The following is a 22,415-nucleotide window of genomic DNA, read 5'->3' as shown; positions in this document are numbered from 1 at the left end:
TAAACACTTGAGTCTTATGGATTACTTTTATGTTTCCTTTATGTGGTTTTTGGAGCTACAAATGGTCTGATCACCATACACTTGCATTGTATGGACCTATAGAGCTGAGAATTTCTTCTGCAGAACAGAAATTAAGATAATTATGGCATGAGGGTGAGTAAATGATGAGAGAATTTTAATTTTTGGGTGAACTATCCCTTTAATACATTACATTTTACCCCCACAGCTGTGGTATCAAAATTGGTATTGAAATTATCTTGACTACTGCAATTTTTGTATCATGACTACTAATTTACAGATTTTCAGAGATGTTTTTTGATTGTGCACCAGTAAAGACATTATTCAGACCAGTTGTCCACCTGACAAATCACGATATATTGTGACTTGCAGAGGATTATTCTCTCTACTTAAGTGAAGGACAAAATTCGTGCTTAGGCATTTTATTCATGATGTTTGTGTCTCTTTATAAAAAAAGAAATATGGAATAGATTAGGGTGGATTTTGTTGTGGATTTGCATGAATTTTTGTCCTCAGTTTTAATTTCTGCACCATCTGCAGGAGGCTGAAAGCAATCGACGATGTCGAAGACTACAGCTAAAAGACATCATCCCCGCAGAGATGCAGAGGTTCACCAAATACCCTTTACTGATGGACAACATTGCCAAGTACACAGGTATTCACCTCCATCCTTCATGCACCCAGACCTATTAATGGTCAACCAATATAGGCTTTTCAATTGATGGTGCCAGAATCGATATAAAAATGACACATATGAAAGTACATTATGTTCTACATTGTGTCCAAAAAAGGTTGATTATCAATAATATTTCATTATAAATTGCAGATAGCTTTTCATGTTATGAAACAAAACAACACTGAGCATTTAGAAGACACTTGTCCCACTGGCAGACTCATTCATCCGTGACCAGCTATGAGATTGTGTCGGCTTTTCAAAGAGTGAGCGCTGACTGGACACAAACCATTAGAAAATTAGAGCTATGCCAGTTCTTAAAAGTTGGGAATGTTCTGAAGGGGGTACTGGACTCTTTCTGTGCATTTCTCACAGTATTTGACAGATCTGTTTAATTGTGGATCTCTTGGCATGGTCAGAGAATGGCAATAAATGGGAAGTACAACCAGCGATTAAGAATTAGGTGATTCTCATATTATATCTGATCTTGCCAAACGTTTCAATGGTGGGTTCTAGATGCAAGGAGGAAATAGAGGATACTTGGCTGGTCAGGATGTTCTTAAAGGGATTTTCTTTTTTTTTTTTTTTTTACCAAAATAAAATTATGTGAAAATTTAATCACCCTCATGTTGATCCAAACCAATGACTTTCTTGCATGGAACACAAAAGGAGATGTTTGGGACTGACACAAAAAATTCTTTGAAACATCTCCTCTTGTGTTCCACAAGTCATACAGGTTTTGAAAGAATTTTCATTTTGGGGTGAAGTATCTCTTAAAAGAGTTTATTAGTTTCTGCCTGAATGTGTGTGCATGTATCATAATGTAATATAATTTACGTGCATCCTTATGAACAGATGACTTGGAGGAGAAAGACAAAGTAAGAAGAGCAGCTGAGTGCTGTCGAAAGATTTTAAACCATGTCAACCAGTCCGTGAGGGAGTCCGAGAACAAACAGGTAAGCAGTACAGAACTTGATTGAGCTGCCACTCTCTCCCTGCTTAGCAGACAGCCCAAGGTGGGCTGATTTTATAGCCTTGGGTCAGCTTCATGGAAGGTTGCACTGGAAAAACGTAATGATTGTTGGTACTTGACTATAGGTTGTAAAACCTCTGTGAGTGCTATTACATCATCCCAGATTTCACAAACTGCTTTTAGTGTATAGGTAGAGATGATCCAACTTTCTGTAAACCTCTGGAGATGATTTATAAGAAAATGAATCAGTGGTTAAAGATACAGTCAGTCGGTCTGCCTCTGAAAATCTAATCCAAATTCCAAGAAAATCAAAAGTGCCACAAAATAATTCCAAAAAGAAGGACCATTTTCAAGCAAGTTTCTTAAACACTCCACCCATTGCCATTGGAATGCAACTAGGTAGTCCCGCCCCAAACTCACACCATTGGTTGTGTCGATGTTGCAATGTCAGGCCACTCAAACAAGGCAATGTTTAAACACCACAGAGCCAGTCACAGAAATCAACCGATAAATGGTTTACTTATTGTTGTCTCTGGATATTGTACTGAGAAATGAGAAAGTCTTTTTACAAAAAAAAAAAAAAAAAGTGTAATCAAAATTATGCACATCACCTTTAAAGTTTTCTTGACCAAGTATTCTAAGATGATGTGCGAGGTCAATGAGGAGTTGAATGTTAATTGATTCTGCAGCATAAATCTTTGTTGTTTATCTCTGACAGAGATTGGAGGACTACCAGAGGCGACTGGACCTTTCTTCTTTAAAGCAGAGCGAGAACCCCATGATCTCAGAGTTTAAGGTTGGTCCTAATCAATTTGTCTAGAAACTTTGCGAGTTAATTATATTGGAGGGTTCTCTAAATTATCCTGAGGCACTACATGTAACTGTTCCATGTATCAACCAATCAGATGTCATTAATCTGAGATTAATATTTATGAAGATCATCAGGGAAACTGGAGGGCTGAAATCAAGGCATAATAGTTTCCATCCTAGTTACAACTGAGCTTTTAAATACTGTATTCTATGTATGTGGTAGTTGTGGAACTGGTCATTTGTGGTCCATTAAATGAATTACGCTTTGTCACATTCAGAACTTGGATCTCACTAAACGGAAGATGGTCCATGAGGGTCCTTTGTCCTGGAAAGTGAACAAAGACAAAACCATTGGTAAGCTACTGTTCTCAGACTTAGTGACTCCATAAAGTATGTAGACACTTAAGCTACACTTAAAAGAGTATAAATTTCATTGCATTATATGTAGTATTATGCCAAGTTATTAAAAAGTGTGCACTCTTTTCAAACAAACCATTTCACAAAAAGAAGTTTGTTAGGTTTTAATTAAAACAGTGGATATATTGTCCAAAATTAAGGAAAAAAGTATTTAAACACTTACTGTTTGTGAATCTCAGTTGAACCACATGTGTAGTTTATTGCATTAACTATGGACATGTTTTGCTAAGATAGATAACCAAAAAGTGTCCAAAGAATTTTTATTTTAACAGTATATCTGTTGTTTTATAATTTATAACGTAACAGACTTGTTGTGTTGAAATGTTTTAATGTCTTTAAAAGTGATACCACTTGGTTTGATATTTTATGTAATACAATGACATTCATATATTTTTAAATGTGGCTGGATACTTTTTGGTGCCACTGTATGCTCTTGTATTGTCTCTGTTTGTGTATGTTTGTCAGAGCTGTACACGTTACTCCTGGAAGACATCCTGGTGCTGCTGCAGAAACAGGACGAGCGTCTTATTCTCAGGTGTCACAGTAAGAACCTCGCAGGAACTGCTGACACCAAACACATATTCAGTCCCATCATCAAACTTAGCACTGTGCTGGTGCGCTCAGTAGCCACAGGTAAGCTTCTGTCTTCTCTCTTTCTCAAACTTACTTACATTGGACATGCTTGTTATTTCAACGTTTTGATGACTTTACTATTATTCTAAAATGTGTGATATAGTAATAATAAAAAATGAGAAGGTGTGTCATTAACATTTTCTTATAACTACACGGTATTTAGTATTTGTAAAGCATTCGTTTACAGTTAATTGATTGTTTATAAATCTTTGTTATTACATTGTTAATACATAAATAGAGTATATTCAAAAACTATGTTATTCATTTATATTTTCTGCTGCAAATGATTTATTATTGTTTAATATGTTCATATATAAGCAGTTTGATAATGGTTTTGAATCCTTAATAAATAACTTGTTAACCTTGTATACCTTACTAATGTATTTCATTTGATGCAAACAAGTGGTAAAGAAGCTTTTATGAGAACATTAAAAAGGTATAAATCCATAATTAATAAAGAAATTATTTATGCATATATATGTGTGTAATGAAGTGAACATACAGTATATGAATTCTTAATATAAGGAATATTCAGGGTTCAATACAACTTAAGCTCAATCAGTGGCATTTGTGACATAATTACCACAAAAATAACTTTGACAAACTTTCTTTTCTTTAAAAAAATGAAAAAAAAAAAATTGGTTACAGTGAGGCAATTCATAAACGTTAAAATAAACGTTAAAAAACGTGGCCGTTTTGCAACTACAAATGTTCACTTCCGTACATCTCTGTGACGTGTGCTCATGAGAGGGATGACGTAAGCTCGTTGGTAAGGTCACGCGTCACGTGGAGGAGGAGTCAGGAAGCGCGTCATTGTTTAAATTTTTTTATTATTATTATTATTATTATAATTTGGAAATGATTTTTTATTTATTTTATATTGTTTTGAAATTGTTTTGGACTGTTTTGGTTTGTGAACGGCACAAGTTTCTATTGTAAACGACACGCTTCCTGACTCCTCCTCCACGTGACACGTGATCTTACCAACGATCTTATGTCGTCCCTCTCATGAGCGCACTTCACAGAGATGTATGAAAGTGAACATTTGTAGTTAAAAAGTATTTAAGTATTATTTTGTTTCTAAATATAATAAATCATTTGCATTCAGAAGAACTTTATTTGTCGACTGGAGTCGTTTGGATTATTTTGATGCACCCTAAATATGCATTTTGGACCGTCAAGTAATGGAGGACATTCACTTGCATTGTTTAGAGGAGGAGGCCTGAAATGAAATCCTAAAAGTCATAAATTCTGTTTTGATGAAGAAAGAAACTCAGATACATCTTGGATGGCCTGAGGTTGAGTAAACTATAAGCAAATTTTCATTTTTGGGTGAACTGTTCCTTTAAAATGATAGCAAAAATGATTTAAACAAATTACAGCTCAAATAAAACAAGTTTTAACAGAATAATTCATATAAGTACTTTTATTAAATTATAAGCCACCCATTTCTGCCTTTAAAAAGTATCTAGTTCATTACATATACAAATGCATATATAATTTCTTTATTAACTATGAATCTATATCTTATGGTTCTCAAACACTTTTTACCACTGGTTTGCATCAACAAAAAATACATCAGTTAGTTTTGATCAACAAGGATGAAAAACCTTTATTAAACTTCTTATATATGATCTTATGAAACAATAATAAATCATTTGCCACTATGAATATAAATGAATAACATATTTGTATGTAGTCATTTAATATATTAATAATGTAGGACCAATAATTTATCAAGTTTCAATTAACTATAAACTAATGCTTTACAAATACTTTATACCGTGTGGTTATAAAGTGTTACCGGTGTGTCCAAATTTTTGACTGGTGCTGTGTAATTGGAGAATATGCCCTTAAATGTTTCCTGTATTTCAACAGACAACAGGTCATTCTTTGTGATCTCCATGTCAGAAAACGGAGCTCAGATCTATGAGCTGATGGCGCAAACAGTGTCTGAGCAAAGAATGTACGTGCTTGACTTATTCTCATTAATCCTTCTTGTGTATTAAGATTACATTTGGTGGTGTGGTGTAGTGGTTAAAGGGATAGTTCACCCAAAAATGAAAAATCTGTCATTATTTACTCACCCTCATGTAGTTTCAAACCCATATGACTTTCTTCTGTGGCATGTAAAAGTCAAATTAGGCAACATTTTTTGCCTCTGTTACCATTTACTTACATTGTAACGAAAAAAGATGCAATAAAAGTGAATGGTGACTGAGATTAACATTCTGCCTAACATGTCCTTTTGTGTTCTGCATAAGAAAAAAAGTCATACATGTTTGGATGACAAAATTTAAATTTTTGGATGAACTATGCCTTTAAGGTTTAGGGCTGCTTACGAGAAGGGTCATGATTTTATCCCCGCAAGGAACAAGCTGTCACCATTGTGTCCTTGGGGCGTGGGGTTCATGGCTATATTCTATGTTGACATTGTGTAAAAGTCGCAGAATGAAATTCCACGATGCTAAATGTAGATGTATTATATTCGATTCTTTCTTTGTGCAAGCCACAGCTCTCATTTCTAGAAGCAAGTTCATCCTTTTTGTCCTTTCCCCCTTTCTTTTCAGTTGGCAGCAGCAGATCACTCACAGGGCAGATGTTATGAAAGCCACACTCCACAGCGTCATTCCTTTACCTCAGCACGAGTGAGTTCCTCCATATTAGGGCACTTAAAGGGATAGGTCACCCAAAAATGAAAATTCAGTCATGTACTCACTGTCATGTTGTTTCTAAGCCCAAATGACTTTCTTTTTTCTGTGGAGTACAAAAGCGAGATGTTAGACAGAATGACAGCCTCATTCACCATTCACTTTCATTGTATAGAAAAAAGATGCAATGGAAGTGAATGGTGGCTGAGAAACATCTCCATGGAAGATGGTGTACAGGTTTGGAACAACATGATGGTGAGTAAATAATGACAGAATTAGCTTCAATTTCCTGTATGTACATAACTTTTTGTTTTGTTTTAGTGGGGACAGAGACAGTGTTGAGTTAAGCAAGTTCAGCAAAGGCTCTGAACGGATCTCCACAGGAAGCATCCAATCTGCAGGTAGCTATGTACGGACATGCACCTCTCTGAATGTTAAAGTGAGTTGATTGCCAGCATTCTCACTAACTCTCACCTTCATTTGTTCCCAGAGAAGGACAGTGATTTTTCTCCCTCGGCAGCACTGCAAGATTGTGTTCCTGACTCTAATCCTGGTGGAGAGGATCAGGTCCAAAGGGTTAGCCGAGAAGGCTCCTATCTGGACTCGGAACTCTTGAACGGCAGGGACGCAGACCCTCTCTCCTGTTCACCTAAAGCAGATGAGGCCCTGAAAACCTGTGAGACCCCATTTATATCTTGCACTAGCGTACGAGAACATGTTCTTATTCAGATTTTGATTTTGCAGTGTTGTGAGCTTGCAGTCTGAATTTAATTTCATGAGAGAGAAAGACTGGGCATCACGAAATAATACAAACAGGGTACCCACAGATCCTTAAAATGTCTTAAATACAGTTTTCCTAAATTTAAGGTCATGAAAAGTCTTAAATATCTTAAATGAAACAACAAAAGTATTAAAATTAAAACATTTTTATTTAAGAGGTCTTAAATTTGGGGGTGGAAAGACCGGAATCGTGATATGATCTAATGTGATTATCAAACTTCAAAAGAATACGATTTAATTAAATGCATGCACTGCGTCCTTCAAAGTGAAAACGCAGCACTGTGGTATTTTCTCCAAACACGCGGGGGCTCGTGAGTGTTTTCAGCTGTTGCAGAGCAGTTCACAATCATTAAGCCATACTGGAAATGTATGACAAACTATCACTAAAGATAAACTGTTGATGATGATATTGTGTTGATGAAATATGACAGTGTTTACATTTAATTGTTTATATTGTAATACGTTGTAGATTATTGTAGGTGTGCACATTTTATATCCCTTATTTGACTGAATGAGCAGCTGGAAGCAGTGAAGTGCAAACATTTCAAAATAAGAGTCCCTGGTGTATTTCAAAGTGCCTTTAAAGTTAAAAGTTCCACGCTATGAATCAAATCAAATCCATTGTGTGGGTTTGTATTTGTATGGGGATACGGTATTAATTTTATTTGTTCAGGTCTTGAAAAAGGTCTTAAGTCTTGAATTTGATTTTAAAAACTCTGCAGCAACCCCGACATAGACTATAAAAATAGATTGCGCATTGTTTAATTGCGGTGTCTTTGCTTAATGGCCCTCATTCATGAAACATGAGCAGAACAAATTTTTGTGTAAATCGTTCGTAAAGCCAGCCTTTCTCACGTAAATTCTCGGATTCATGAAACTTTTCGTATTTTCAAAATGTTGCTCATGGCATCCGAATATTTTTTTATTGTTGCAGACAAACTGCTTTGACTACATTTTGATAGAAGAAAAAAGAAATGAGTAATGAAAAAAAAACTGTGTGAAATTAACCTTAAAAAAAAAAAAAGCACGAATTAGGGAAAAACATTTTTTCATTTTCTTTTTAAAAAATACACTTAAAAACGTGTTAAAGTATTTCAAAGTTACCATCATCATTTACCTGAGAAGATTTACCAATGATGCTTGGGATGCGCTCAACTGAATAAGGTGGTGCATGGACATCCTCCTGTTGGCGTGAACTGAACATTTTTTTACACTAAAGCTTCATGCCACATCATTTTTATTGACCTCTTGGACTATTCGATTCACAAAAGAACATCTGATGCCAGAACATACAATGACAGTAAGTTCTTCAGTTTCTTTGTGACCACACCAGCGTGTTTGCTAAATAAAATTTTTGTATTTGAATGCACTTCCTTTTAAAACCCTTTCATTACTTTTCCGCATATATTTATTGGCCGTTTTCATGAGCGTGGGTTATGATAATTGTGAATGAACGTGCACGCGCCCAATTAACGAATGTTTGGAATTCACTAACATGCACTCGTTTAACTAACAAATCTGGGGGGTACGAAGCATTTGTGAATCTGGAGAAAATTTTCATAAAGGACCATTTTACACAGAAATTACTCCAAACTGACTAATATATTTCCAAAACGTTTCATGAATGAAGCCCATTGAACGCAACAACAAAGAGTGTGTGGTCAGTTTTGTGGGTCAAAGACTCCTACTTTTTCAATGAAACAGTAAATAAGATCATGAATTGATCTCAAACGTGATCAGATCAGTTTGAATCAGATTCATATACTTACTGAATCAGTCAGTGTTTCTTGATTTACTTACTGAACTGACTGAATTAATGAACTGTAAGCCATACTTTTAATCATGTCCAACTCAAAAAAATATTTGTGCAAATATGTTACCAAAACTAAAAACATTTGTTAAGTAGTTTTGTCCTCAAAAGTACTGAAAGAATCATTAATGGAATCATAAAGTGAATCTGAACCAAAAACACTCTACATTCCCCTTCCCTACTTACAAACTTCATGCACATAGGACATATAGAGAAAATAATAGCACATTCTAATTATTGCTTCTACACCAAGATTAAAATGCATGTTATATCCACCTTATTTTTCAGCATCACTATAGGGTGCTGCCATTATCCACCTTGAATGTGGACCTCTTCCGGTATAAGCCACCTCCAGCTATTTTAGTGGTACAAAAATACCACATTATGTTGCTTTATATTGCAGGCTGGCATTATATGTCATCATATTATTATCATTAGTTATTATTTTCATAAACACATTGGTTTGTAGCACAAATAGTTTTACCATTCATCACACTTTGCCATCATTTCATCACATTGTTGCACAGGCAGAATGAATGAGAGTTCAGGCGCTGATCGCCTTTTTAAATTAATGAAGGCAATGTCGGAGGTTTTGCAGATAAATATAAATGAAGGTTTACATGGAGACATTAAAAAACTGCATAGGCAGCAAGCGAACTGTCAGTTCTTGAATTTAATGTGTTGGAAGCAGGAAAAAAGGGGCAAACGTAAGGATCTGAGCGACTTTGACAAGGGCCAAATTGGGATGGCTAGATGACTAGGTCAGAGCATCTCCAAAGCGGCAGGTCTTGTGGGGTGTTCCCGGTATGCAGTGTTCCAAGGAAGGACAACTGGTGACAGGGTCATGGGCGCCCAAGGCTCATTGATGTGCATGGGGAGCGAAGGCTAGCCCGTCTGGTCCGATCCAACAGAAGAGCTACTGAAGCACAAACTGATGAAAAACGTAATGCTGGCCATGATAAAAAAAGTGTCAGAACACCGTGCATTGCAGCTTGCTGCGTATGTGGCTGCGTAGCTGCAGACCGGTCACAATGCCCATGCTGACCCCTGTCCACCGCTGAAAGCGCCTACAATGGGCATGTGAGCGTCAGAACTGGACCATGGAGCAGTAAAAGATTTGGCCTGGTCTGATGAATCACATTTTCTTTTAGATCATGTGGACAGTCGGGTGCATGTGCGTCATTTACCTGGGGAAGTGATGGCAGCAGGATGCACTATGGGAAGAAGGCAGGCCAGCGGAGGTAGTGTGATGCTCTAGGCAATGTTTTGCTGGGAAAGCTTTGGTCCTGGCATTCATGTGGATGTTACTTTGGCACGTACCCCCTACCTAAAGATTGTTGCAGACCACATACACCCCTTCATGACAACGGTATTCCCTGATGGTAGTGGCCTCTTTCAGCAGGTTAATGTGACCTGCCACACTACAAAAATTGTTCAGGAATGGTTTGAGGACCATGACAAAGAGTTCAAGGTGTTGACTTGGCCTCCAAATTCCCCAGATCTCAATCTGATTGAGCATTTATGGGATGTGCTGGACCAACAAGTCCGATCCATGGAGGCCCACCTCGCAACTTACAGGACTTAAAGGATCTGCTGCTAATGTCTTTGTGCCAGATACCACAGGACACCTTCAGAGGTCTTGTAGAGTCCATGCCTCGAGGGGTCAGAACTGTTTTTGCAGCACGAGGGGGACCTACACGATATTAGGCAGGTGGTTTTAATGTTATGGCTGATCGGTGTACTCTTTTACTATAAATGGTGACATTACAAAATTATCTGACATTGGCATATTATTCTGCTGTACATCCTGTGGTTGTGTAATAGTTTATAAGCTCATATCACTAAATTCTGGTCTTATTATCCTTTTAGTTATTTACACTGCAGTCAATGACAGCAGAAATCTGTCACACTTGCCGGTGTTCTGACGAAGTCTGTTCCCCCTATGTTTCCCCTTAACCTTAAGGGGAAACATAGGGGGTACAGACTTCAACACTAACCTAAGGCAAAACATAGGGGAAACAGACTTCGACAAAGGGGAAACATAGGGAGAACGGACTTCGACACAACACCTGAAAAGCAGCCACTTGTTTGCTTCCGCTTTGCAAAATAAGGTGGATATCATTGGCAACTTAAAATGGTTGGACCTCATTCTGCCTCCCATTTTATAATATATCCTCGCTATTGTGCTTGCGAAACATCTTAACAATTCCAGGTTACCCATGTGTTGAGGCTAATCTGTGCATTTTAAGGCTATTTCTCAGTGGTGGGAGGCAGGAGTTGTCTTTGTGGCTTGCCAACTCAAGAGAATGTCAATTCAGACTTTATTGATTAAATTGCTCCGGGGAAGACTTATTTATTTTCCAAGTGTCTTTTAATTAGTTTAGCATCTATCAATAAAAGCGTGTAATATACTTGTGCTTACTAAAGGCATTCGGTTCCGCTAAAAACTAGACATGCGTGAAACTGGCACCATTTGCATTTGGAAATGAATGTCTTGGGCAGATTGCTTTGAGCTGAAATTTGAGTACATTGTGCCAGTCTGTTTCCTTATGAGCTCAGCCATTGTCTTTCTGTATCTGATCACCATGTTGGCATGCATTTTACTTGTTAACATCAGGTATAAATGGGGCCTCGATCATGTTTGACTTGGAGCTTGACTTGTAACCTATATGTGGTATAATTTCTTAAGCTTGCAGTGTTTTAAATTAATTTTTGAGAAACTGCATTAAGAAGAAATACGGTATTAAGTTAACTTCAACCAAAGCCAAAGTTCAATTGTTTTATTGTCTCTCCTCTGTTAAAATGTATCAAGTCAAATACAAATGTAATTTGCAAGTATATGGCATGTTACATCAATTATTATTGAAATGGCTTTGCAATGTAAACATCATAAAATATGTGAATGCATTAATTTGATACTATACATACTGTGTGTTATTGTAGGCCAGGCTTATAATGCAACACTCATTAACAGGGTGTCCCTGCTTCATCTTTCTCTATCTTCATCTCTTTTAGATTGTGTATTATTTATGAAAGTGTGTTTATATGATCATCTCTCTTTCTCAGTGGCAGCACTGAAGCAGGTGCTGGTGACTCAACTGATGGCTCAAGATGAGGGTGAGCGATTGGGCCGATCGGCTGGCAGTCGCCTCCTCAGGACCACCTCTCTTCGAACGCCGGTGGAGCATAGCTCCACTCGTACCCCTAGCCGAGCTCAGGACTACACCTCTGGAGATACAGGCTTCTACGAGTGCCCAGAGGACTACGGTAAGTGTTTGAGCATGGAACATTGTTGTCTTGAGGGAGTACTGGTTTATATTGTTGGGAGAGGTTGACTAGAGAAATTCATCTACTTGCAAGCAAATGTTCCTCTTAAAGCAAGAGGTACATCACGATCATTCAGTGAAACCAATGGTAAAAGGTGATGTGGGTTGGTGGTTAAAAACAAAAGGTAAAAAAAAATGTATAGAGTTGAATTGCCTCACACAGCTGCCTTCATCAAGCTTAAATAGTTTTATACAAGTTCATAAAAGTTTTACATTCCAGATATGTTACAGCAATCAAAAAAACAGTTAATCAGTTCTCGGTTAAAAAAAAAAAAACAAGGCATGTAGAATGAGGGATTCTTATGAATCTAAAACTCATGTATTGAAATAAGCAAGATGGCAGCTGTAACTGACTGCGTCTTTGGCTTTTAGCAGCTTATCTGGTTCTGGAGGGGTATGGTGGCTCAGGGGAGAGCAGTACCGATGATGATATTCAGGTTGGGAGAAAGGAGCCGAGTTTAGCCCACAGCTGTGCTGCTGACTCAGGCATCAGTCTCAAGTTCTCCTCACCCTCCTCGGGCAGCACGTCTCGTCTCAGCAGACAGGTCCTCTCACATCTCCGCAGCCTGCAGGCCAACCTCAACCACCTCAAGGTCTGTTTACTTAAACCAATTTTTGAATTAGGGCTGGGCGATATATTAAATATTTTTTCATATATTCTCGATTATTTTGCTAGTAAAATAATTTAAGCAATATGAAATTGCTTAAATCCATAAAATATATGCATAAATCGAGGTTAAAAAACGTTTTTTATATACAGCAATAAAAGCAACACTGGGAAAATTACAATCATTTAAATGTGCTTTTTATTGGGCCATTAAGTTTCCTGAAGGACGGTCATTAAACTAGTTTGCGATTCTTTCTTTTCTCAAGAGTTGAGGATATGAGAGCATTCAGTGAATGGACTCAAAAAATAGATTCAATGATTCATATGCATCATCACTCAAAATTTTATAATAGCAATCTTCAAGTCTCTGCATGGCATTTTTCCTATAAATATTGTTTTTTATTATTTATAATTGTATATTGGTGCGTATAAATTAAATATTTAATTTCTTAATTGTTCATTTAGGGAAAACATGCCTTGATTATTTTTAAAGAAATAGTTCACTAAAAAATGAAAATTATGTTATTATTTACTCTCATGTCATTTCAAACCCGTATGACTTTTATTCCCCTATTTATGTACAGTTGGCTGAATTCAGTACAATGGCAACTCACTTTCAAAGCCTAATAAAGCAATCAAAAGTGTTTTAAAAGTAGTCCATATGAATTGTGCATCATATCATCAATTTGTCTGATGAACAGGCATAATTTAAAGGGATAGTTCACCCAAAAATGAAAATTCTCTCATCATTTACTCACCCTCATGCCATCCCAGATGTTTATGACTTTCTTTTATTTTTATAAGACTATTTCAGCTCTGTAGGTCCATACAATGCACATAGCTCCAAAAACCACATAAAGGCAGCATAAAAGTAATCCATAAAACTCCTGTGGTTTAATCCATGTCTTCTAAAGCAATCCAATCAGGTTTTGTGTGAGAACAGATAAAATATAATATAACTAAAATATACCTTTTGCACTGTACATCTTGTCATTGCAGTGTCTAGGCACGGTCATGATTTCAAGTGTGATTACATTTCCTAGTGCATGCGCAAAGCGCTAGATGGCGCTAGGAAGAGTAATCGAGCTTGAAATCATGATCGTCAAGGAGACTGTTGATATCAAGATTTATATTTTGGTCTGTTCTCACCTAAAACTGATTGGATCGCTTCAGAAGACATGGATTAAACCACTGTAGTCGTATGGATTACTTTTGTGCTGCCTTTATGCACTTTTTGTAGCTTAAAATTTTTGGCATCCATTCACTTGCATTGTATGGACAGAGCTGTAGATATGTCATTCTATGGACAAATCATTGTGTTCTGCAGAAGAAAGTCGTACACATCTGGGATGGCATGAGGGTAAATAATTTTTGGGTGTCCTATTCCTTTGTTTTTATTCACTCTTTAATCAAATAATTAATAGTCCATAAACAGCTCGGAGATCCAATATACCAGGTACTCCAATTACTTTGAACCACATTGGTTCTTGTGCATCTCAACAAATCACCCTTTCAAGTTATTCCTGAGAAAATACAAATATCTATATATATATCGTATTTATTTTTCCTGCTGTATCGCCCAGCGCTACTTTGAATCCAGGGAGGAATTCAGTGTGGCGTAATAGTTAAGTTTAATACGTTGGTAATGTGTTTCAGGATATGGAAACGAAGTATTATAATCTGCTTCGCCAAAGGTCAGTTGGGTCATCCACAGATACCGACGTGGGCAGAGGTATTGTGAGCAAAATGTTGAATTAGAAAAAGCAAAGATTCCTACATATGTTTTTTTACACTTTTCTTTTATATTGTCCTTGTTTAAGGACTGTTCCATCTTACTGCTTTGTCTTCTTCCTCCTCCAGATAAGAAATAGTGTGGCAGAAGATCCTGGCTCCTGTGATGACGAGGGCACCGCTTCAATCCTTAACATGCTCCGCACAAGCCTGTCTTCCTCACTGCTGAACACCTCCACCCAGAAATGAGGGGAATATTCTAACAAGGCCTCTTGCTTCTGTCAGCACTCGTCAATTAGGGAAGACGGACTGTCTCCTTTCAGCCTTACCTGTCCTGAGATATGTCCTCATTTCAGCACACTTGGGCAGCCCAGTCCTCAACTTTCCTAGCAGTTCGTCTAGCTTGAGAAAAGAGAACTATATACCAAAATGTACAAAGCTGTGTTTAGAAAATATATATGTAATAAACACAAGTAAAGAAAGGATTGTTTTTAAACTAATGTATTAAGGTTTTTTTTTTTTTTATCCCAAAATGTATTTATTTTTCTTTTTAGTGTTTTCCAAGTTTCTTGCATGCTTCTTGGCTGTTGAAACTCTTAAGCTGTCTGTCGCTGTAGGCTTCAGTATGACTGAACGGGGCAAGTGCTTCAGTATTCAGACTCCCAATTCTCCCTCACAGTTTTGTGTGGTAAATGAAGAGAAGTTTTCTCTCGGTTCGTTCAGCCAGCTGACATTCCTCTCAAAGCCCCGGACTGATTCATTTGCCCCCGAGACCCTCCTGCTGAGATGAAGAGTGTATGGAGCTGAGGCTCTCCTGGTCTACAGCTAAATTTGATGACTGCGAAAATAGAAAAATTTATAACCATCAAGATGGAAAGTGATGCAAAACCTGGAAATAAAGATGCAATGACAACCTCTTTACTGATCAGTTTTCACAGTTTTTTCAAGTATAGGCAGTGGAGAAGTGCATTGAGTACAGGGGCAGAAAAGTATATGACCTCCGATTGCAAATTCTAGTAGTTTGTCAGTCAAAAAATTACTTTGAAAATTGTTTGAAAAATTACATTATTGTGATGGTAAATACAAACGTTCCGACATGACTGGCAATATTGAACAGGAGCTGTACTTATGTCTGTTTTCAACTTTTTTATTGTTGATGCTGCTTTTTTATATCTATATTCAGTTCATCTATATTCAGTTCTAATGAAATAACTGTAAACTGTGATCAAACACCAAGACGACATACAGTGAGTCAAAGAATGTATTTGTTTGGTTTTGTTTTTTGCTTGGGTCACCCAGAATTGCATAACATTGATGACCAAGAATTCACAAGATATTCCTGTCAATAATACTGTAGCAGGCCAGTAGAAGGCAGAATGTGTCTGTTTTGTATCTGGATACTTGCTATGTATGCCCATAGGGCTGCAATGACATCAGTGTTGTCGGGTAAAACTGGCTTCTACTGTAGCTTAAGTTAGCCATGCAGATATAGCATACTAAGTGTTTAAAATCAAGAAACCGGTTAAGCTCAGTCCTCAGGCGTTGCCTGACTTATTACCGGGACACTTGTTGAAATTCAACATTACACAGGATAAAAAGCTCTTCACTTAAACATGCTTTTGCATACATCAGTAGTATTCATTCAAATTAATCGCAGTGCTCATTGTAGCCTCATACAATTTAACCCCCTAAGCAGTTTTGGAGAGATACTCTGTTCCCTCAGTGGCCTTTTGCACTCAGTGTCTTCTGTAGAGAGATGTTCCTCACACTTTCACCCTTAAGACATGATGCAGTGAAGTGAAGAGCAGCAGACAGTCAGGAGGATAATTGATTGTCTCAGTCTCTGCATACACCTGTCAGTTATCTAACTGAAGCACTGAGGGGGGGGCAAGAGGAATGGCAAACTATGGTGTCACATCACATCACCTCTCTCTCTCTCTCTCTCTCTCTCTCTCTCTCTCTGTCTCTTGGGTCACCTGTACCATTCCTGTTTTCAAATACTGTCTCTGACACACTTTAGGACAGTGCACAATTACGCTTAATACTAATACCAACTTATTAACTATGGAAACTGATTTACAGCTTCTCAAGGAAATGCATAGGATATAGTATGTGAATTTATACAGATCTAACGAAAATGTAATGCAGTCATTATACCTTACAGAAAAGTTAAATGATAGTGCTATGGTACAGTAATGGTGTCAGTAATGCTGTGATACTTTGATACACAGTAGGCCTGTACCATGGTACTTAATGAGTATCTTAGTCATGCACCATGGTATTTACCAGGCAATCCAAGACACTTCAATGTAATGCATGTAAAAACAAAACATGGAATTAGTAAAACCAAGGTACTTTTTTGTTATTGCATTCACATAAACAGTAGTGAATTAGTTTCATAAGTTGCATTTTTGCTTAAAATTTAAAGACTTAAAAGTCTTTTGGCACTATTCTGTAAACATTTCCCCTGAGAACTCCAACTCACACGTGCCTATACGTTCAACAACACTTCCAGCTTCGGCCACTGGGGGCAGCACTTTGAATTTCGGTAAGAACAGACCGATTTTAGCAGCATAACTTTCGACATATAGATGCCGAATTCACAGTGAGATTAATCTACAACTACATATCAGTTTACCTCATGTTGGAGTATGAATCCATGGATCAACGGCTAAAATGTTTGACTGTAAAACAATTGTACGGACTAAAAAAGGCAGATTTTAATATGACAATTCAAGGTGGCATCTGGGCTGCAGACATTTCCCAAATACAACTTCATTTGAGTAAGCAACTCTATTGTCTTAAAGGAATATTCCGGGTTCAATACAAGTTAAGCTCAATCGAAAGCATTTGTGGCATAATATTAAATACCACAAAAAATAATTTCAAATCATCCCTCTAAAAAAAAAAAAAAATAAAAGCTAAAATGGATGTTACAGTTACATAGCAACTTGTCGCTCTACAGGATTCTGGGTTCAATACAAGTTAAGCTCAATTGACAGAATTTGTGTCAATGTTGATAACCACAAAAATAATTTCGACTTTAAAAAAAAATGATGGGTTACATTGAGGGACTTACAATGGAAGTGAATGGGGCCAATTTTTGGAGGGTTTAAAGCGAGAAATGTGAAGCTTATAATTTTATAAAAGCACATATTCAATATTTTACAACTTGTGTATTATTTGAGCTGTAAAGTTGTTTAAATTGTCATTTTTACTGTCATTTAAGGGTTTAAGTCTTTGTTGATATTATGTCGTCATTGCAACAAAGTTGTAAAATTGGCTATAACTTTACACAGAAAAGGTTAGTAAGTGATTTTATCACACTAAAATTATGTTTACTCACACACTGTTTATGTCTTGTGGCTATTCTTTTGAAACAGTAAATATTTTAACGTTCAAAAATTGGCCCCCATTCACTTCCATTGCAATTATTTTTTGTGGTAATGAGCATTATTACCACAAATGATGTTGATTGAGCTCAACTTGTATTGAACCCATAACATTCCTTTAAGACATCAGAGTTTGACCAACAGTTTTTCCTCAGCACAGTGAAGACAATAAGCTATTACAAACCTCTCAAGCTTATTATCACGTAACAAGGATGCAAAGAGAACATCAAGGAGAGGTTACGAGTCCTCTGTAGGATGCTGGTGTTTGATTATGACCTCAATCCACCCCTTGGTGAGTAATGAACCTCTCTGCTCATATTGACTCACCTAAATGGAACGCTACCCTTCGGCATTTATTCTCACTGGAACAGCAATCAGCTGCTTTTAATTACATAGGTGAACAAACTTGGCTTAATATAGAATGAATTAACACACCCCTTTCTAAATTATTATTCAAACCACTCAAAGGAGAACACGCGAGTTAATGTGAATGATGTTCGGGATGAATTGAATAAGTCATCTGAGAAGTGGATTGGATGAATTGAATCAGTCATCTGAGAAGGATTGTTCTCACCCAACCTGACAATTGCATTAAATTTAAGAAGCTGAAGTTCGCCTTTTTTTTTTTTTTTTTCAGTGTTGCAATCCTTTTTTTTTATTTTTTTATCACAGCTTAATACACAAATACAATTATAAGTAAGCCATTTGAAGGTTGATTGCCCCCAAAATTGTCACGATTGTGGCTCTATCAAAACATTACTCGGTTTATCTGAGCATCCCAAAACACTCATTGCCATGGTGAGTTACCTGATACTTCTGCTCCTACATCCTGGGCCTTTTGTGTGAATGCTTCTTCTGAGACACAGGGATGCATGCCAGAAATGACCGTTCTCCCAGTATATTTTGGGGCACAGAAGAAATAATTTATTTAATTTTTCTCATTGTTTTTGTGACTTGCTTTTTGTTTCACAGCCTAGCTAAGCTGGTTAGGCTGGTCTGTTTTGCTGCTTTTACAGGGGTTTTGGCCAGGATGGGAGACCTATTAGACCTACTGAAGACCAACTTGGCCAGGCTGTGAGAACTGCGAAAAAGACCAGCAAACCCTTCTTTAACAAGTGTGGCCTCTCTACGGAAATGACATGAGAGTGACACTTCTATCTTGTTCTATGACACTATCGGGTGGTTCAAGCCCTGTTTAATTATGATAGAGATAATGGAGGGCTTGGGTGGTTTAAGTATGACATCACAGAAGATGAAATGGGCAGACAAGGTAGTAAGAGGTCATTTTAAGGAATATTCCAGGTTCAATGCAAGTTTAATCGACAACATTTGTGGAATAATGTTCATAACTACAAAAAATTATTTTGATTCATCCCTCCTTTTCTTAAAAAAAAAAAAATAACAGCATAAATCGAGGTTATAGTGATGCACTTACAATGGAAGTAAATGGGGACCCTTTCTGCAGAAATGGCAGAAATGTGACTTATAATTTAAAAAGAGTTTGCAATAATTCTTGATAAAACTTGTGTATTATTTGTGCTGTAAAGGTTTTTTTTTTAAATCGTCATTTTTATGGGCGTTTTAGGGTTTATACCATTATGTCGTCATGGAAACGAGGTTGTAAAATTGGATATAACTTACACAGAAAAGGTTAGCGCATGTTTCGATTTCATTGCACTAAAATCATGTTAACATTCATATTGTTTATGTATTGTGACTATATATCATTTTTTAAATAATTAAAAGCATCTTAGAAGTATTTTAACATTTACAGATTGGCCCTATTCACTTCCATTAAAAGTGCCTCACTATAATCCAGGTTTTTGCTTCTTCTTTTATCTTTTCTTTTTTTAAGAAAGGAGGGACAATTTTTGTGGTAATCATTATACCACAAATTTTGTTGACTGAGTTTAACTTGTATTGAACCTGGAATACTTCTTTTAAGAGTTATTTATGCTTTACTCAGGGTCCGACTATTCTTAGAGATCACTGTGCAAAAATGTGAATACGTTTTGTTTTGCCTGTTTATTGAAATGGTATAATTTACTTAAGATTTACCCACCCATAAACGGCACATTACAACAAAATGGTCTGTGGTTGGTCACTTTCCATGTCAGTCAGTTTCTTTCTGTCTGGTTCTTGGCCAGAATTAGCTGCAATGTGGGCCAAACTTTATGCTAAAAGTCAAACGTCTGGCTACATTTGACTATAGTGGAAAAGGTTTTTGATTTGACCATGGCATTGCTAACAAATAATACATACTGTATGTTCCTGTCCACACTTTATCCATTTGTTGTTCACCCAATCGTGAGGCAGAGTGAATGCTTGTTTGAGAACCATGAACTTTGTAGGTGACAAAAAGGTCAGATGATTTAATCTATCTGAAACAGCACTCAGATCAATAGCCTCCCATGCTAATGTCAGCGTGAGGAGAGAATCCTCACCACGAAGAGGTGGATAACGAAAGCTTGACTTGAAATAAAATGACTTTTGTTGTATTGTCTGTTACCTTTGCAGATCAAACTCAGTAGAGGGCCATTCTAAAGATTCACTCACACATTCCGCTGTCCGCTTTAATGCATCTGATAGCCACCTTGCTTTTGCAAGAAAAGGGCACCTGTTCGCCTGTGATGCCGTTCCTCTTTGCTGTGTGGAAGTCAGCAGCCTCTCACCACCACTGAAAAGTTAAATGTGTCTTTCATGTGCAATTGTTTGTGAAAGGGCCGATAGGCTGCTGTTATTTCACCACAAACATATCAGAGAGATTCAAGAACACACTTAGCGAAGAATAAGTAGGTTAATTTACTCCACATGTAGTGGGCTTCTATGAGGATTACCGAAAGGGACTTATGGTGGACTGAAACTGAAGTTCTATCTGAACAGGTGATGGTCTGTATGTATTAAAGGTTTTATTTTAATGTAATGGTAATGGCTGATCTAGAATGGTTTTATTTCGGTTCCTTTAAGAAGGGATAAATGGATTGCTTCTCCAACCAAAGCGTAGGTGCAGATGTCTGATTAAAAACACTTTCACTGTGAATTAAATTCCCTCGAGAGGAAAAGTGCCTGTTTACTCTGGTTAGCCCCTAATAAAGTCTAAGCTTTTGACTGACATCTTAAACTGATCGAGTAGACCTTGAGTACACCTGCATAAATGATAAATGGACAATGCAGTATGGGGGAAAAATAAAATAATATGGCCCTTGAGATGCAAACCGTAGTTTTAAATATGCTGACAGATAGATGTTTTTTTTTGTTTATGCTCATTTTCTTTTCCAGAAGACATCACCCATGAGGTTCAGTTATTGCCTGTAGAGCTTGGCATGTGTAAACACAGAAATTAAATAATCACAACATAAGAACATTTACAAAATGGTCTGTGGTTTTTCTGTTTCAAGGTGAAATGTGTAATTTCTGTGGCACTAGCAGAATTGCAAAAATTATAATAGTTTTCAAACAGGTTTCTCGAACACAACTACCCCATCTGCTGTTTGTTGAACAAACAGATATCCGTTCTAAACACATGCCATTGGTTGAGCCAGTGTTGATGTCTCAGGTGCTCAAACAAACAGAGCAATGTTTTGATGGCACCACAGAACCAGTGGTTACACTTTTCGGTGGAAGCAACTAGCGAATCATGAGCATAAAGAGTAGTTAATCACAAAAAGGAAAATTCTGTCATTATTTTCTCACTCCTGTATGACTTTCTTTCTTCGGTGGAACACTAAAGGAGAAAGTTTTGCTATATAATGAAAGTGAAGAGTGACTGGTCTGTCAAGCTCCAAAAATGGACAAAAACACACCATAAAACCACAGTAAAAGTAATCAATACGACTTATGCACTACTTTCCAAGTCTTCTGATGTCATACGGTCACTTTGTGTGATGAACAGAACAAAATTCATGTTCTTACACTCAAATCAAATCATCGATCAACTCCTGTTTGTAGCGCCCAAAACAAATAGGGCGTTTTAACACCTATCACACCTGTTTGTTTGAGCACTCCAAACAGTCTCAGAGCGATATAACGTGTACTGTATATGTGAACAACCCAAGTGATCTCAGACCCCTCTAAATGGTTTCACACCTCAGGAGGTGGTCTGAGTACGGTTCGTTTGTGGGTCCTTTTGTGGTTCGATCGATTCATGCTATGTGAAGGCAAAGAGGTACCAGTCTGCTTTGATTTTAGTTATGGCATAAGTACCTCGAGGCTTGCTATCCATAACTGTATCACATAATTGCCTAATCGAGATAATTTGATCTAACCTCGATTATTGTGAACTTTAAAATTCCGATCACATTTTAATGTCCAAATAATGGAATTTTAAACGAATATAAAAATACCATAATTACCAAGACTGCGTTGTGTCATTTTCCAGTCTTGTCGTATTATCTGGGCACTCCAAATGAACAGCGGACCGCAGCTTCTGAAGAGCGCGTGAAGATGAACCGCTTTGAAGCATTGATGCGTGTGCGAGGTTCATGTCAAACTCCCACAAAAATATAGGGACAATTTTGATAGTGAGCGCAAAGCACTCCATTTCACTTTAACATATGCATAAATGTTTTGGGTTCATTCATACACGCAGTGATGA

General features: G+C 37.1%; 1 protein-coding gene across 5 annotated transcripts in view; it reads left to right on the top strand.

Moving 5' to 3' along the window:
- The window catches only part of arhgef12a (Rho guanine nucleotide exchange factor (GEF) 12a), a 93,664-nt gene extending 78,318 nt beyond the window's left edge, over positions 1 to 15,346 (top strand). For 4 of the 5 annotated variants that reach the window (XM_051678829.1, XM_051678828.1, XM_051678832.1 and 1 more), the window contains 13 exons: positions 559 to 673; positions 1,547 to 1,647; positions 2,383 to 2,460; positions 2,753 to 2,828; positions 3,357 to 3,524; positions 5,403 to 5,490; positions 6,095 to 6,172; positions 6,497 to 6,576; positions 6,666 to 6,851; positions 11,832 to 12,032; positions 12,464 to 12,684; positions 14,355 to 14,430; positions 14,559 to 15,346. In XM_051678829.1, the coding sequence (XP_051534789.1) occupies positions 559 to 673; positions 1,547 to 1,647; positions 2,383 to 2,460; positions 2,753 to 2,828; positions 3,357 to 3,524; positions 5,403 to 5,490; positions 6,095 to 6,172; positions 6,497 to 6,576; positions 6,666 to 6,851; positions 11,832 to 12,032; positions 12,464 to 12,684; positions 14,355 to 14,430; positions 14,559 to 14,569 (1,479 nt within the window). In that variant the 3' untranslated portion in view covers positions 14,570 to 15,346. The remainder of the gene's footprint in view (positions 1 to 558; positions 674 to 1,546; positions 1,648 to 2,382; positions 2,461 to 2,752; positions 2,829 to 3,356; positions 3,525 to 5,402; positions 5,491 to 6,094; positions 6,173 to 6,496; positions 6,577 to 6,665; positions 6,852 to 11,831; positions 12,033 to 12,463; positions 12,685 to 14,354; positions 14,431 to 14,558) is intronic. The other variant, XM_051678830.1, reaches the window with a different exon arrangement.
- Positions 15,347 to 22,415: the final 7,069 nt, after the last annotated feature.

Source organism: Myxocyprinus asiaticus, chromosome 39 (genome assembly GCF_019703515.2).
Source record: "Myxocyprinus asiaticus isolate MX2 ecotype Aquarium Trade chromosome 39, UBuf_Myxa_2, whole genome shotgun sequence".
Taxonomy (NCBI): domain Eukaryota; kingdom Metazoa; phylum Chordata; class Actinopteri; order Cypriniformes; family Catostomidae; genus Myxocyprinus; species Myxocyprinus asiaticus.
This window is presented reverse-complemented; position numbering and strand designations above follow the sequence as displayed.